Source organism: Nilaparvata lugens, chromosome 3 (genome assembly GCF_014356525.2).
Source record: "Nilaparvata lugens isolate BPH chromosome 3, ASM1435652v1, whole genome shotgun sequence".
NCBI classification, from domain to species: domain Eukaryota; kingdom Metazoa; phylum Arthropoda; class Insecta; order Hemiptera; family Delphacidae; genus Nilaparvata; species Nilaparvata lugens.
Window position 1 is genome coordinate 60,877,953 of NC_052506.1, and position 16,184 is coordinate 60,894,136.

At 36.5% G+C, this 16,184-nt stretch overlaps 1 protein-coding gene across 2 annotated transcripts in view; it reads left to right on the plus strand.

Moving 5' to 3' along the window:
- Positions 1–10,131, plus strand: part of LOC111046343 (T-box transcription factor TBX20-like) — a 57,678-nt gene extending 47,547 nt beyond the window's left edge. Inside the window, exons 5-6 of one of the 2 annotated variants that reach the window (XM_022331869.2) lie at positions 6,705–6,781; positions 7,970–10,131. In XM_022331869.2, coding sequence (XP_022187561.2) covers positions 6,705–6,781; positions 7,970–8,438 — 546 coding nt within the window. In that variant the 3' untranslated portion in view covers positions 8,439–10,131. The remainder of the gene's footprint in view (positions 1–6,704; positions 6,782–7,969) is intronic. The other variant, XM_039424270.1, reaches the window with a different exon arrangement.
- Positions 10,132–16,184: the final 6,053 nt, after the last annotated feature.

A 16,184-nucleotide genomic window follows, 5' to 3' on the forward strand; every position in this document is an offset into this window, starting at 1 on the left:
TGAGAAGAACAAGGAAAAGAAAAAAAACCTGCGTCGATAATGTTGTGGTTTTGGCCTTTAAGGATGTCGCTAGAAATTTCTCGGGATGCTGTCTCAGCCACACACGCACTGTATGTGAGAATGACTCCTCTGCTGTCTCATTTAAAAACTATTATTTATGTTTTTCGAGCCCTGCCCGCCCTGCTATGCCGACTGTCACCCGTCAAGGAAGTGTTAAGCCGAGAACTTCTCTCAGTTATTATTAGCCAAACGTCAATTCGAGTGAAGAGCAAACAAAAACAGGAGAGAGATGCGCAGACGGATATTTGAGAAAAGGACAAACTGTCAGTGAAGGAACACAGTGGAGACTGATACGTTCCGAGCGAAATAATATGTGTCGTTCCATTCCTCTTCTTCACTCATCTTCACTCCTCAAATTGTTGTCTCTCTCCCACTTACCCCATCGCACACTCATTAGTGCCAGTATATCACTCATCTCCACGGTCTTTCGCATGTTCAACCAAGTGTACCAAGAGATACGTTTGTCGGCGTACATCATCAAGTGAGTGTGTGTACGTGCGCTCGCGTCTGTGCACTTCATCCCTTGTCTATATTTTGATACTTGCAATGGATACAAGAAGATACAGTTACATCTGTATTGGTGTGTTTGTGTTTGTGTGTGGCTAAGCCAGCATGCCCAGACTGCAGTGAGTCTGACAGATACAAATAGGTCCACAACACTAATTGACTGAAATTTAGTTCTCAAGAATTTGTTAAGTGTCAAATAGCTTCTTCCATTAATTCGTTCCTCCCAGTTTTTGAATCATTTCGTGCGAAAACTATTGATAGATTTTTCCACAATGATTTTGAAATACATTTCTGATTTATCAATAGTTTACTCATAGATAATTCATTCTCAGGTTTCTGATATACTCAATAAACATAAATAAGCGTTATTGTGATACACATTTTAGGCCTGATCATACTAATTTAAAAAATCAAAAAACCTATCCAATAAATTACATTTTCCAATAATTATTAATCTCTGATTAATCACATTCCCACCTTCTCCAAACAATAGTTGAATAGCGTTAACCAATAGCGTTCGATTGTGGAAAAATAGGAATATATTAAAGATTGAATTGGAAAATGATAATTTTTTACTCAAACATTCTCTTTCCAGTTACCGTTAAAAATTCTCGTTCTTATTTTTCCCTCTCAAACTAAAGCCCTATTCTAAAACATAGAAAATAAATGCGCCATTCCGATTTATTGATTTGTAGTTCTGAAATTTTTCCATCATAAATCGACTCAAATTCATGTTAATTAATGTTTGATCCTCCTCCTCATCACTCTTTTTTCTTTTCTTCTCTTTCTCTATTTATCTTGTTCTCATCTTCCCCATAGGTGAGCCTAAATTCCCATCCTCTCCCTAGTTATCCATCCATCTGTCATTCCGCGATATCAGTTGCCGTATCTTCTCTGGAAGCAGTGTAGCAGTCACATCCCAGCTCGTTAGCTTCTCCTCTCCATTCACTCTGTCTTACTTCACCACTAGTCTTCAATTTCTCCCACTCACTTCACACAAACTTCTTACAACATCTCATTTTTCTCTTTACTCGTCTATCTTCTTTCATCGGACACTGTCTTCTACCTCCTTCTCACATATCCCCTGCCATTGAAGAAATACACCACCCACAAAGCGGGCGCGTGAATAATAAACCATCATCTGTTACTGTTTTTTCTCCGAAAACGAGCACTTCTTCTCATATGTACAGACATCTTTCCTGGTATCAGGCCTGAAGTGTTCACCGCACATAACCACCAAAACGTAACTTACCTACCGCAAACTGGTTTCCCCGTGAAAGTTATTTCACCAATAAAAAGTAAGCCACAATTTGATAGTCACATCATTCTTCTTTATTCGATGAAAGTGTGAGTCTACAATGGATAAATCAATATTTTGAAGACGCTACAAAGATTCTCGATAAGAAAAAATGCATCACAAAAATCCAAGCATCTTTAATCCTATTATATTAGGCGAGCAATTTCTGTATATCTGTTTATATTTTTATATATGGTTATCTGGTTATCTGGTTATATGATTATATGGTTATTTATGTTCAACGGATCTCGAAAACGGCTCTAACGGCTCTAACGATTTTCACGAAATTTAGAATATAGTAGGTTTATGATATGCAAATTCGATTGCACTAGGTCTCATCCCTGGGAAAATAGCTGAAGGACATGAGAAGGATAATTCATCCTTGGAAAAACAGATGATAATTTCGTCGTCTCTCGATAACAGAAGATGCGTGTGCCTGTGTGGGAGAGAGACAGAATTATTATTACCAGCTGTGTAATCATAATCAATCAGCGAGAAATGTTATCGAGCTAGACAATTCAATCGACTTGATTAACATAATCTGATTTGTTGACATGACATGATAATCCTCCTGAACTAGAGTATTTCATAATTCTCAAAGTTGATGATTATTTGACAATTTTATGTGATGAGTGAGTGTTATTTTGTTATTCAATTGGTTTGTAAATAATCCAAATTAGAACTTTTTTGCTTTCAAATGTTTGAACAGAAAATTTAACCTGAATTCAAGTGTATGGAACATAACCTACTTTCTGGACTATTTATAGTGTATAAATCAAAATCCTGGAAGAAACATTTTTGGGCTGTGCCTATTAGTCCTTCCCCAATCATTTAAAGAATTGTGTTCGGTTTATCAAAAGTCAATAAATAAATAACGAGCGAAGCTCGGTGCCCCGATATTTATTATTGAATACTGCTTGCTTAACTTCCAGTTCAAATAATCTTATACTCAATAGAAAATATAAACTTTCCATGATGTTTTGTTTTACTTTTTTTTGGGCTTCTCATTTATAATATGTATTTATATTAGATTTAGTGACGATATTCAACTGCATGATGTTTCGTTTTGCTGTGTTGAATAAAGAAAATATTCTATTCTATTCTACTGTACATCTCCCAAGCCTCTTCTCGTTCAAACAATTCCAAGCCGATTATCTCACATATAATGCGTGTATCATCATAACTTAATTATTCAGTTTTATTGAATTGGAAATACATTAACGAATTATAAAACAGTAAATTCCACAGACACTGTCTCTCAAGTTTCTCTACTGGTAATATTTGATCATAAAACATGATACCTATTGAAGATTGAATCACACAAAATACATGGAGGAATACTCCAATAATATTTATTATTGCACTTGGTAGAATAGAAAACTGAATCAGTCAATGCTGAAGAATTATTTGGAAATATCTTTATGCATTCTCAAAATTCTAATAAAAGATACCTGTCGACACTTTTAATGACAATTCCTTTTCTCATTTTCTCCTCTTTTAATTTCTGTTGACAATTTAAAAAATGGTTATTTCAAAAGCAAGAATGTCCTGTTTCATCCATATCACTTCTTGTTTACGTCACGTAATAGGTGCTCCTCATTAACAATGTCCTGTAGTAATGGATTTATCCTTATTGCTCTCACTAGTCCGGATTAGTAGAAGCTAGTATATATATATTAGACTATCTATCAGTGAATAGGTCAGGTTGTCAGGTTTGTTGTATTGACTACAAGTTGCGCCTCTAGCTGTGCTGAGACATGTAGCAGCAGCAGCAGCAGCAGCAGCAGCAGCAGCAGTAGGCTGAATTGCCACACACGCAGCCAACTATGGACAAAGAATGATAGCATTCAGCAGCACCGCCAACCGGCTTCTACCTTCTTACCTTGGTTTGTCGACTCCTTTCATAGCTGCAAAGACAAAGCGCGCTAGCCCCGCCCAACATTGTCACCAAACCACAACTTCGTTTTTCTCTGTTTGGATAACCGGCACCCGGCTCTCTCACACTTATCTGGCTACTTTTTCATTGCTATTCAAATAAGCTGGCCCCTTTGCTTGGTACAGTCCATTCAGAAATAAACTCCTGCGTGGCTTTTTTCATTCCATTCCTTGTCATTCCTACCCTTTCCATGCTCATTCATCAACTCCACCACTGAGGACTTCTTTCTTCCTCGCTTTATCACTACGTATTCATTCCTCTCCACTGATCATGTTCTCTACGTCAAATTATCTCATATTCCAACGCTTCCTCCAGTAATCTACCAAGCTCACCAACTCAGTTCCATTTTTGTTCCATTCGTCTTGATTTTCCCTACGTGCTTGTTTCCCAATTTCTTTATTCTCCTTCTTTCTTCTTCAATATCAATCTTCTCACTTCTCATTCCTTCTATATTTTTCATTCCTCTTCTTTTTCTTATTCTTATTCTTCCTCTTATTCTTCCTATTCTCACTTTTCTTATTCTTCTTATTCGTCTTTTATTCTTCCTATTCATCTTATTCTTCTCACTTTTCTCATTCTTCTCTTATATACCTTTACTTTTTTCTGCTATTCCTCTTCTCAGCATCTGGCTTCATTCTGCATCATTGTATTATCTTCCTTCTTGATTTTTCTCCTTCCTCAGTATTCAATATCCAATTCTCTTCTTCATATTCTTTCTCCTTGCCATCTCACCTTTCCACATTGTAACATTGAAGCCAGCATATCTGTCAAGCGCAGGAGAGAAGCAAGCAAGAATACTGTTATGCTAATAATGTCGCATGTTTTATCAGCTAGTAGACTGCTGTGAAACATAAGTCACCGGTGCCTCTCTATAAATCATAGCATGATGAACGTTTATAACGACGGGTTGAGCCCACGTCCTCCGTGTTATTATTTATTCAATCGCTCTCTGATACATCCGTAGTCCCGTTGAACACTTCTCGAGAAGGTATCATTCATTCAAAGTGGCCACGAACTCGTTTCCATTGTCTAACTTTTTATTGCACTTTCTAAACGTCGCTGGTTGCTGCCCGATGTTTGATTATGACTGTTGCTTTAACAATCAATCCAGAACATGGTTTATTGAATTTATTCCATCACACGGTTTCAAAGACGACTTGCATCAATCATGTCAAAAACAAGAATAGGGTCTATAAAAGATGATGATAGGGATGATTAGGTTCATGAAGAGAGGTGTTATAAAAACAAAATCATCCATTAAACTCCATCAGCTTTCTAATTGTAAATCACCATCTCAGCCTCAATCAAATATTTGATATAAGTATGAAGTTTGTACCAGTTATTTACTAGTAGTTCAGAGAACAGTAGAATTCGCTACACTCACTAAAATCACTATTGACACACGCCCGCCTATTCACTCACAAACACACATACAAATTGGATTTAGAGTATGATATAAATGCAATAGGATCGGTGGTGGACGCTGAGAAATAGCGTTGTTCTTAACATTTTTGAGCTAGTATGCACGGTTATAGAGATAAAAAATCTGAAACTTGAAATGTGGGTCTTTGGGGGGGGGGGCAATTATCGAATTAAATTTTTAAAATTTTGAACATGTGATATATGAAATAAGACCACCTTGGAGCGCTGAAGAATAAAGTTCCTCTACACTTTTGAGCTTGGAAGCAAATCTGAAACTTGGATTGGGACTTTGTTGAAATTTTCAACATTTGATGCATGAAATAATACTGCTTTGAAGAGCTGAGAAGAATGAGCCCAATTTGAACCTGATCTGATAAATTATTGAAAAGTTAGGTTGATTTTTAGGGTAAAATTTCCGAATAAAAGGCCGCCATCTTGAAACGGGGATGAACTTAAAAATGTTGTATACATACGTTTCTGCGCCTTGTTTCAAAGTACTTGTATACCAAATTTTATCTAAATCGGACAAAACTGCGACTGTAACTGCGGTACAAGCAAACAAACAGACAAACGCTGATTGACTTGAAACATAGAATTCGCTTCGCTCATTCAATAATCGAAGTTAATTTATCAATCGTAGATAAGATGCTGGACATAAACCCACTTTTACCAATGTTTAAAAATAATTTTTACCAACAAAAAGAGTTATTCCATTGACATGAAGCTTGAGGTTTAATGAATAAATAAATTGAATGACTGGCTGTAAATGAAAAAGTATTGTGAAATATTGTGTAATATTTTATTTATTTATTATTGTGAAATATTTTCGTGATGGATGAAATCGAAGAAAACCTTTTATAAACCGAAGTGTTAGTTAGTATGGATTCAATAATAGAATAGGTCTACTGGTTGCTCTAAAAAAGATTGTTATGTGGGTTGCATACCCGTCTAATTAGCTTTTGTGAAGTATCACGATTAGTGGTGGAATAGGATGAGAGCATTTTCAATAGAGAGGGAGTAACGGAAGTTGGCCTGGTTGCTTTGCCAGACTCGTTCAACAGCTCACTTTTCCACTGTCACATGTGCTATGCGATCTATCTTTTGTTTTGCCTTCTTTCATATTCTAGTTTTCCCCATTGCAGATTAAGCCTGTTGAAGTCTAATTCTTCTTATGAATTAAAACAAATCATTAATCAGTTAGTTCAGTCATATAATTAGTTCATTACCACTTCAATTTTTATAGGAAACATAAGTACTCTCAGTGTAACTTATAAAGTAGGGTAGATAAGGATAAAACTAGTACTCGTTAACCAAGTTTGATAAAAAAATTATGTAACCTATCACTATGTAAAAGATTATTTCAACAAATAATATCTACAAATACAAAGACGCACCACTCCCTTGTCATGATCCAACAAATAAAATTGCGATATTATCTGATAATAATAGTTGTATGGATTAATAATTTTTTTTTTTTTTCAGATCACAAGGTTGAAAATAGATAGCAACCCCTTTGCCAAAGGCTTCCGAGACTCCTCCAGATTAACGGAATTTGAGAGGCAAGTACAGTTTTGAAATAAGCATTGTTGCATTTATTTCATGACAACTCCTTCAGATAATAAATCGTTGAATTATGTTTCATGGAATATAGCCTAACGATGCAAATTGAATGTATTGAATTATTAGTTTGGATTGAACTTCCACTTATTGAATTGAACAACCTAATGTTAATTAGAAGGATAGGTTATACAAGAAATTATAAATGAACGACCTAATGTTAGATTGGAAGGATAGATTATACAATTGTGTATAAGCTCTATGTTGACAATCACTTTGAAGTTGTTATGCTTCTTTATGCTCTTCAAGGAAGCTGTTCACTAACTGGAAGTTCATCAACAAATTAATAGGTAGGAATAGAATTGTTGGAATTTGTGAATTTAAATGTGAAATGATACTCAAGCAGGGAATACATAATAACACTTTTACTCTTCAGGGAAGCTCATTTTGAGATGTTGCGAAATTTGTGAAAAATAATCAATTAACTATTGAGAAATTTTAAAATAGAGCAATAATAGTCATCGACTCATGTGAATGAATCTGAATTAAGTCCGATGTAGAATATTTGGCAGATGTGCCACTTCATCATCTCTCCAAATACCGTCCTATTAATCCATCAACTTCGACTTTCAATACAAACAATAACCAATTAGCACACAATTCCGCCAAGTCTTTTCAGTTCTACAATAATAAATTTATTCTCATAAAAACTTATGTCGTCTTCATCGCCATTCAATTGGATTCTCAATAATTCAATCACTCCATGAATAATTTATACAATATTATTTCACAATGATTTATTATTGTTTGTAGGTACTCGTTAAATCAGCAACTTGCATTAATTTTTCATTTCTCCCACACCTCTATCATCCTCGTAATTTTAAAATTTTCTTGAAAAGTTTTCCCTTTCATGATTGTAGAATTGAAAATACCACTTTCATGATCCAACTGGATCTATAACGATCAAAACAAAAACCAATATTCAATAATAGTAATTCCATATTATACATAATTTATTTTCTAATGGATAGTTATTGCATAGTATCTCAGATTTGACCCAGATTTACCACTCATTTGTTTATCTAGTCTATGATACTAAGTTATTTCATGATTCATTCATTAGAACAAAACATTTTTTTAATGATACTTTCTACGACGATTTCAATAATATTGATTTGTTTGTTGAACAGGGAGACGATGGAGAGCATCCTGACGGAGCAGCATAGCTTCATGCGACCGTCAATGTTGGACGGCGGCAACCTGTCGATGGAGGACCGCGTACTGTTAGCGGCACGCTCGCACCTGTTCCTGCAAGCAGCAGCCGCAGCACCCTACTCCATGCTGGGTCCGATGGGATCGCTGTACGCGGTCGGCCAGCAGTACCCCGGGGGCGGCCCTTCGCCGCCTTCACCGCTCTGGAGCCAGCAGTGGGCCTGCCTCACCGGCCGCCTCGCCGCCCCTCACCTTCTGGCCACCCAGCACCTGGCAGCTGCTGCCGCCTCCACCTCAGTGCCCGGCCCGCTCTACCCCCGCCTCACACAGCAGCGCTTCAGCCCCTACTGCCGCCCCATGCCCCTCAACCCCACCACCGTCTCGCCCGTATCCTCGCCCGAGATGCTCAGAGACACCTCCGATGCCTCTCCGCATAGTCCTTCGTAGGAGGCGCATTTCGCACAATCCATTCAAGCAGTTGTTATGTTCTAGGGACAAGTGCTACTGAGATACTCTAGTGGAGTGATATGTTCTAATCAGATTCTTGAATGCTTTTGGATTGAGTAATTAATAATAATTACAATTGATTAATTTTTTAGGTGGTTTGAAAATTTGATGTAAATTAATAACGAGCTTTTATTCTTCCAAAGAGCGAGGTCATTTGAAATAGCAATATTTTTGCCAAAAAATACGAGATAAAAAAATAAAAAGTTACTATATATTTGGAATAAATTAGGACAGACAGCTAAGTGGACTTGAGTAATAGTTAGTTGCTCTGACTAGAAACTCTTTGAAGGAAGGATAAATTGAATTATGTCCACTTCTTGTAAACTGGTGAATAATTTTGAGATCTCGATGAAAGTAGAAAATTTTCAATTTTAGTTTCTAGAGATTTCTAACAACTTATCTAAGAGCATTTTGGAAACTGAAACAGTGCAGTGTGGAAATTATTGTTGTGATGAAGTGGAATATAGTAGCCTGAATACTGTTTGAGAGTTTTCAAGTGATGAACTTTTCTACATAATATATTTATGTTAGCGTCACTTGTAAAATGTCGAAAAATTGTTTGTAAATATAGTGCTTCGTAAGAGTCTACCGAGTGGAAGGAATTTAAAATTCGTTTAGTTAGCTGTGATATTGAGTATGCTTTATGCATTTGATAGTTTTTCTACTTCAGTGATGGTGATTCAGTTATTCACACAAACTACCTTGGTTTAGATCCAGGAAACAACATCCTCATTAAAAAGTCTGTCCAAGATCTTTTCACATTTTTAATATTTTTCTCATTATTCAAACGCATTGTCACTGAAACTTAACTCAAAATAAAAGCTATATAGCCCAGTACTGAGAAATATTTCCAATTCCTATGTGTGTGAGTTTGAGAAAGTTACGGAATTCTATAGACTTTTATTCAAAAGAGATCTTGAGGCACCTTTAGAAATGAATATGTTAACGACCCAATGAAAACTCAGATTTCTCCACCTTCTTACGAATAAATTTTTATACCTTGATGGAATTGACAATTATATTCAGAAATTGTGTTGAGAATTTTCTTTAGTTCCTCTTCTCAGAAGAGTAGCTTTGTATTTATAATTTTATAGCAAATTTTATCAGAAAGTTCAAAATTTATTAGAGTTGAATGGTAGCGGGTGGAATAACTGACACGGAATAAGTGAATAACTTAATATATTAATGTAAATTACATTAAAATTGTGACTTGTATAGAGAAAAGTATAATGTTTGTGATTCCGTTTAATTAACAATCTATTTATAAAAAATATACTTTACAGAAATACAGATTTGTAACTGCAATAACTGTTGTGGTGTATTAATGGCAGTTCCATAATACGTATTTTGACTGTATGGAATCTTGTTGTTTGAGTTGGTACATGGAAACTGGGTTAATGTGATTTTCATTCTATTTCAACATAATTAAGATTGTAACTATTATAGTATGATTTGTTATATTTTTCGGATAATGTTCCCAGATTATTATCTAATTGTAAATTTATCTTGAATGTTCTGGTATAATCTTACCAGGAAAATTAGTTTCTTGAGATAAACTGCAGTATTATAAATGGATTAAAATAGAATATTAAATATCGCACAATATTTGTTGTTTTTCCATACTATCTATATGAAGTTAAAGTTCCCCATGATATATATGGAGTTGATTGTCATGAGTAACTCACATACTTCATTCATGTATCAATATTATTTCTACTTCATGAACTTCCCTCTCTTCGCTCCTTCTACCATCCCTTAAACCAAGAGAAACCCATGAAGAGTTAAGAGACGTATCCACACTCTATTCTGTCTTCTCTCTCTAATTTATTTCCACCAAATTCTGCATATTCCATTGAAATGGATGAGTAACATAAGTACTCTATATTATTGAATGAAAAAGACTGAAAAATTGTCATGTATCATGTATCATATACTCTATATTACACTAATATCATAAGATATAGGGTACCCTAATAAGAATTTCATTCGAGTTCAGAAACTTGTGGAATTGAAGTCGAGATTTGGATATTATTTACTCACTAGTGAGCCCCCTGTGCTGAAAAACTCGCTCATATCATTCTGATTTTAGAATCTTTGGGAAATGAGAATTATTGAGCTTTTCCATAATTCTCACAAACAAGCAAACCCACAGATGGACAATGACTTTAGCATTGAGTCTTAATTAATAGCATCCGCTTTTTAAATGGATGAAGAAATCATAGAAACAACATGCAATTAATTCTAGCTAACTAAATGATAAATTAAAACAACATTTTTTCCCATGCATTTTCAATGTTATTCTTATATCCTCAGAAAGGACGAAGGAATGAGTCAATTTTGTTGTCCAACGAACTTGACCTGTAAAAAGGTTTGAAGAATACGTTCTCAAAATTTGAAGCTGATTGATCAATTCTTTCTAAAGTAATTGTAGAACATACAAACAGACAGGAAACGACTTTGGCCCCTAGAAGTCATAAGTGAGAACTCGCTAACGCTCGTTCAATTACTGCGATCGATTCTCCCATACCGAATTGATTATACACTTTTCAGAATTCCAATATTTGATGAAAATAATAATTTCAATTAATAAAATAATGACAGAGAATTGAGACTCTACACACTCAAAACATTGTTTTCAACTCACTTCTTAGTTGAGTAGTAAGTTCAGATTATCAAAATGTGACCCGGAGTCATCACAGTTCATCTTCAGATAGAATCATTGCTAATGATCATTGACTTCATCAGAGCTGTTATTCTTCTTCGCATTAAGTGACTAATATTCAGTCCACATCTGGTAATAGAAACATTATTTTGAAGATATGAAAGGGAACAATCAGCCACTTCCACCCCTCAGATGTGCATTAATTCCTCTGCACGAGAAATCGTTGGAGGATATTGGATGGGGGAAATTGTGAGGTGGGGGTGAGTGCTTTTCAGGGTGATTGAAGGGTGGAAGGGTAAGGGGGAAAGGGGGTTAGCTAACGTCTTGCGCCGTCCCGACGGCCGTAATGCTTGCTATCTATCAGGCTCCTGGTACAGTCCCAGCCAATGTCAACACTCACCACCCCTCCCCATCTCATCGACTATTCTTAGCAGTCCCAGCCATCGAATATTTCCATTCTGAGGCTGCTTTCAACCGCCATTATACATTTATTCTACTTATACGTCTGTCTACTGTTAATGTTGAGTTGTTAATGTTTGGGCCCATGCTGCCATGTTTTGGAGTCAGCAAACTGCAATAGAGCTCTAACAGTTGCCACAATAAGATTGCAAATGTAAACTAACAAGATTAACATCTTACAAATATTGCAAAAGTAATTTTCTCTTTGGATTATGTCAATGGTTCAAGAATAGTACAATGGTTGTGTAATGAAAATGAAATCTACTTTAGGTAATTTATAAATTAGAAAAAGGGTTGATGATCGTGTATCCAGACTATAGGTAGAACTAGGGACTTGGTAAAAGTAAAATTAAAAGTAAATGCCGAGTGACCTGGCTGGCTAAGGTCTGATGTCGGAGTTTTCAGGTCTCACCTAATTTGGACATCTGACAATGACTTAAGGACATCTAAGGACATCTGACATTGACTTAACGACTGCTTTTCGGAAGCCGGAACCGTAGTAATATCGTGTATATCCGAAACACAGAAAAGTAAAGGTAAAGTTGACCTACTACTATGTAATCCCTGGGTGAAGATAGAACTGATTTTACACTTACAATTTACACAAAATTCCTATCTTCAATGCTCAAACGCTGATATGTTAGTGTTTCCAGTGTATTTACATGACACGTCGTGTATGCGACAAGTCTCATTGTCAGCGTCACGAGTTCTTTATGAATTCATCTAAAAAATTACAGTTGCGATTGATGATACCTTGTGAGTTGAAGTTTCCTTCCAAAAATACATTGAACTAATTTTGAAAATAGTTATGGGTGTTTATGTTTCTTTCAAGGCAAAGGAGAATTATTTGAGTTCCAAATAAATTTATATTCAAATCTTTTCCAATTTGAGATTTCATTTTTCAGAATATAACTGAAGAACAATATTTATAAGATACCAACTCAATACTCGATACTATAGAAATAGATAGGAATATTCGAGTAACATGTACTCGAATGTCCAATATTTATCTCATAGAATCATAATTCATTGTTCGTTCAGTTATAGTTGTCAATTTCAGTAGAGTGCCACCAAATTTCATTCCCAATTGCAGGCTAGTAGCTGAAGATAGCTGAGTAGCGAGAAAACAAGTCGACGTCGACGCCGCAAGGCCGACGCCGCTAATAAAGAGGCGACTCGCTAATTTAGATAAAAAGCTCGTGACGCTTTCAGGCGGGCGTTATAGTAATTTCATTTAGTGGGGAACGGGAGCGACGACGACTTTGCAGATGGTGGTGAGGTGGTGGATGAGTAGGTGGAGGAGGAGTAGGAGATGCAAGATGACGAGGAGAAGTAGGAGGAAGAAGAGGATGAATGGAGAACAAAGAGGAGGTGGCGAAGAAGGAGGAGGAGGAGAAGAAGGAGGAGTTGGTGGAGGAGGAAGAGGAGAAGGAGGAGATGGTGGAGGAGGAGGATTGTGATAAAGAGTGCGACCACCGCCCCTAGGAGTGGAGAGAAGAACATCCGTCGCCTAGGCAACGTGCGGAGTGCAGAGTTGAGCAGAGCAGAGGGGTTCTCGTTCCTCGGCCCGGAGAAGTAATCCTTCACACGTCTGGCGCGAAAATTCTCGACGCTCTCCTCTTTTCGCAGGCAGCCAATCGCAGCTCGACCTTCTCTGGGGGCCGATGCATTATTAAGATAGACCGAGAAATATGGGAGCAATTTCGACGCGATAAGACGCTAATGGTTTCAACTTTGCACTCTATAGCCGTGTGCCTTGGATGCTGCCGGGAATTGTCTGCATGATATGTCGAATAACGCCTCAACTCAGCGAACGCGGCGAAAACACCGAAAAAAGCCTGGCGCCACCACCGTCATTAGTCACCAGGGAACCGCTCTCTCAAATTATCTGTCTCAAAAAACTCGGCCACCATTCTCGTCGCGTACTCTATCGCTGCTAATAAAACATGTGCAAAGTGTTAACATCGACGTATACTTGCCGTCAACCCATTTAACATGCTGAACATGCTCAACCGAAATCAGTCCATCACAATTACTGGCACAAGTCATCATAGTAGTAGATCCAGTAATATTCACACTTTGACTAATTGTTAAAGTTCAGCAAAAAAAACCCGTGATAATCTGAGACTATAATAATCAACAACAGGATGGTCAATATGGTAATACCTACGTTTGAATACATAGCCTTTCAATCAATAGATCAATGAAGCCCTCTGATCAATAGATCAATAAAGCCTTCTGATCAATAGATCAGAGGGCACTTCTGGACTTGGGTCTTTCTCACATTGGTCAATTGATCAGTGATTCTTCTATTACCCAACATTTATTCGAGTGCTCAAACGGGTCATTTGTTGCCAAACTATTTTGAGTGAATTTTACAACTATCATAGTATCACCACATACGTTGGTTTTTATATTATAATTTGACCTATTAATATATAAAAAATTCATAGTGATTCGTTTTACATACCACGTTCAGTAATATAGAACCTCTAACTTGTACAATGGCCAGGTTTGCGCTACACCTATGAATGACATATTATTAAAGTTATCAATTGAGGGTTTGAAAATCAATCTAGAACTATGGTACGAATGATTTGAATGTATATTCTGCCAACAATATCATGTCATGTGACAACTGACAACTATTGGCTTATGTCTCACTCGCCAGCGATTAACAACAACACTGATAGTGGCACTGATACTCGCGACCCCAAACATTAACAACGTATTAACAATAAATGGAGGCTCGTTTAGGCTGGATAGTCACCGTGTATTTGCGTGCTAGCTCACTGAGAGTGTGTGAGAGAGAAAGAGTAAGGGGTGATTGGCAGAGTGAGGAAATGTGTAGAGCTTACCAATGGAATGCATGTCTGGATGTGGTCCACCGTCAATCGATGTGATGCGATTCGGCTCAGTAATATTCAATCGGCGTAACATAACATCGGCTTGCCTTGCCTAATTCCAGTCAATATACCTTCAACGGTTAAATACAATTTATTTCGCTTAACAGGATTATCATTAACCTGGCACCATCAAATTCCAATCAACCGAACCACATGTGCGAGTCACAAATTGCCCTATTGAATTACTTTTATTACCGACTGGATTCGGCCTGTGAGGACAAGCAGCCAAAATCGTGATGAACAGAACATCCTCAAACATCATTAACATATTGAATCCGCAACATCTTCCCATCATCCGTGAAAAATTGACCCAATTATCTTTCCAAATTCGCTAAATGTCAATTTATCTGGCTGTTTTGAGAATCGTTCGGAGAATTGTTTCACCTCGACTCGAATTAGCGAAATCGGTAACTGCGTCCTATTTATCAGTATTGCCGAACGCGTGAAATCATTAATTACTATTCCACTCAAGAGTTAGTTCCATCCAATTTTATTTATTGCTTTGAAAATCGTAGTGTTATCATGAATGTTAAGGAATTAAACACGACGAGTAGCTATATTCTTGAAGCAATATTCCTCTTCAAAATGTAAAAACTTCAAGAATTATTTTAATTAAATTTTTACTCTCGTATCCTGAACTATTGACAGCCTTGCATGTTCATTTGAATTTTCCAATCATTAATGGCGAAAGACGAATAGAAGTGATGTGTGAGCTTGGGAACAGCTTTCATTTGATTAGTCAGAACGGCATAGCTCCGTTCGCAGATACAAAAGACGAGTCTTCTTTAATATCATCAAAAAAAATAAATAGTCATCTCTTGTGCATTCTACAAAGTTTCATATCATTTTCTCAGGCGATAAAGTTTTGTTAATATGAAAATGCGATGTTGAATAAATAATCGAGTGAAAGCTTAAAGTATCCGAAGTCATTTTAGAAGAAATTTTCTACTCATTTCATCTTCATAACTGAACCTACAACGATGTCGTTCCATATTGGAATTTCCGTTCAAGGAAGAATACCATTACACTTCAAGGTATTGATGGAATCTGTTTTAGGCCCGCCGCAAAGTAGACCCACGCTAATCCACGAAAAGCAACCCACGTCGTGGGATTTTTTGTAAACCATTGCTATAGAATTATTCATATCAATCAGCTGACAAGTAGTGGATTATTCGTTTTATTATTATTCATTTGTCTGGAAAAGCCTAGCAATTATTTACAAAACATCCCTCGGGTGGGTTGTTTTTCGTGGATTAGCGTGGGTCTACTTTGCGGCGGGCCTTAGAATTGACCATTTGATATAGCTACTCGCAAAATTCAAAATCAATGCTCTATAATAACATCGAACTGTTTTGAAATTGATATGAATTGAAACGAAAATTAAAAAAATATATATTGGTTTTTGATCACACACTGATTAAAGAGAATTCGAATTATTGATAAAAACAATTTTCAAACTCTCTCCAATAAAAAATAATATCATAATTGATTAGCCAGAACACTCATGGAATAGCCTATATCACAGACATTGTTCGAACACCAATTCAAGATTGCTTATAATATATTATTATTTTATTCCATCATTTTTCGACTCATCTTGAGTCTCAATTCACCACTAATTTGTCTTGCATATGTTGTTTGAACACAGCACGACAACAA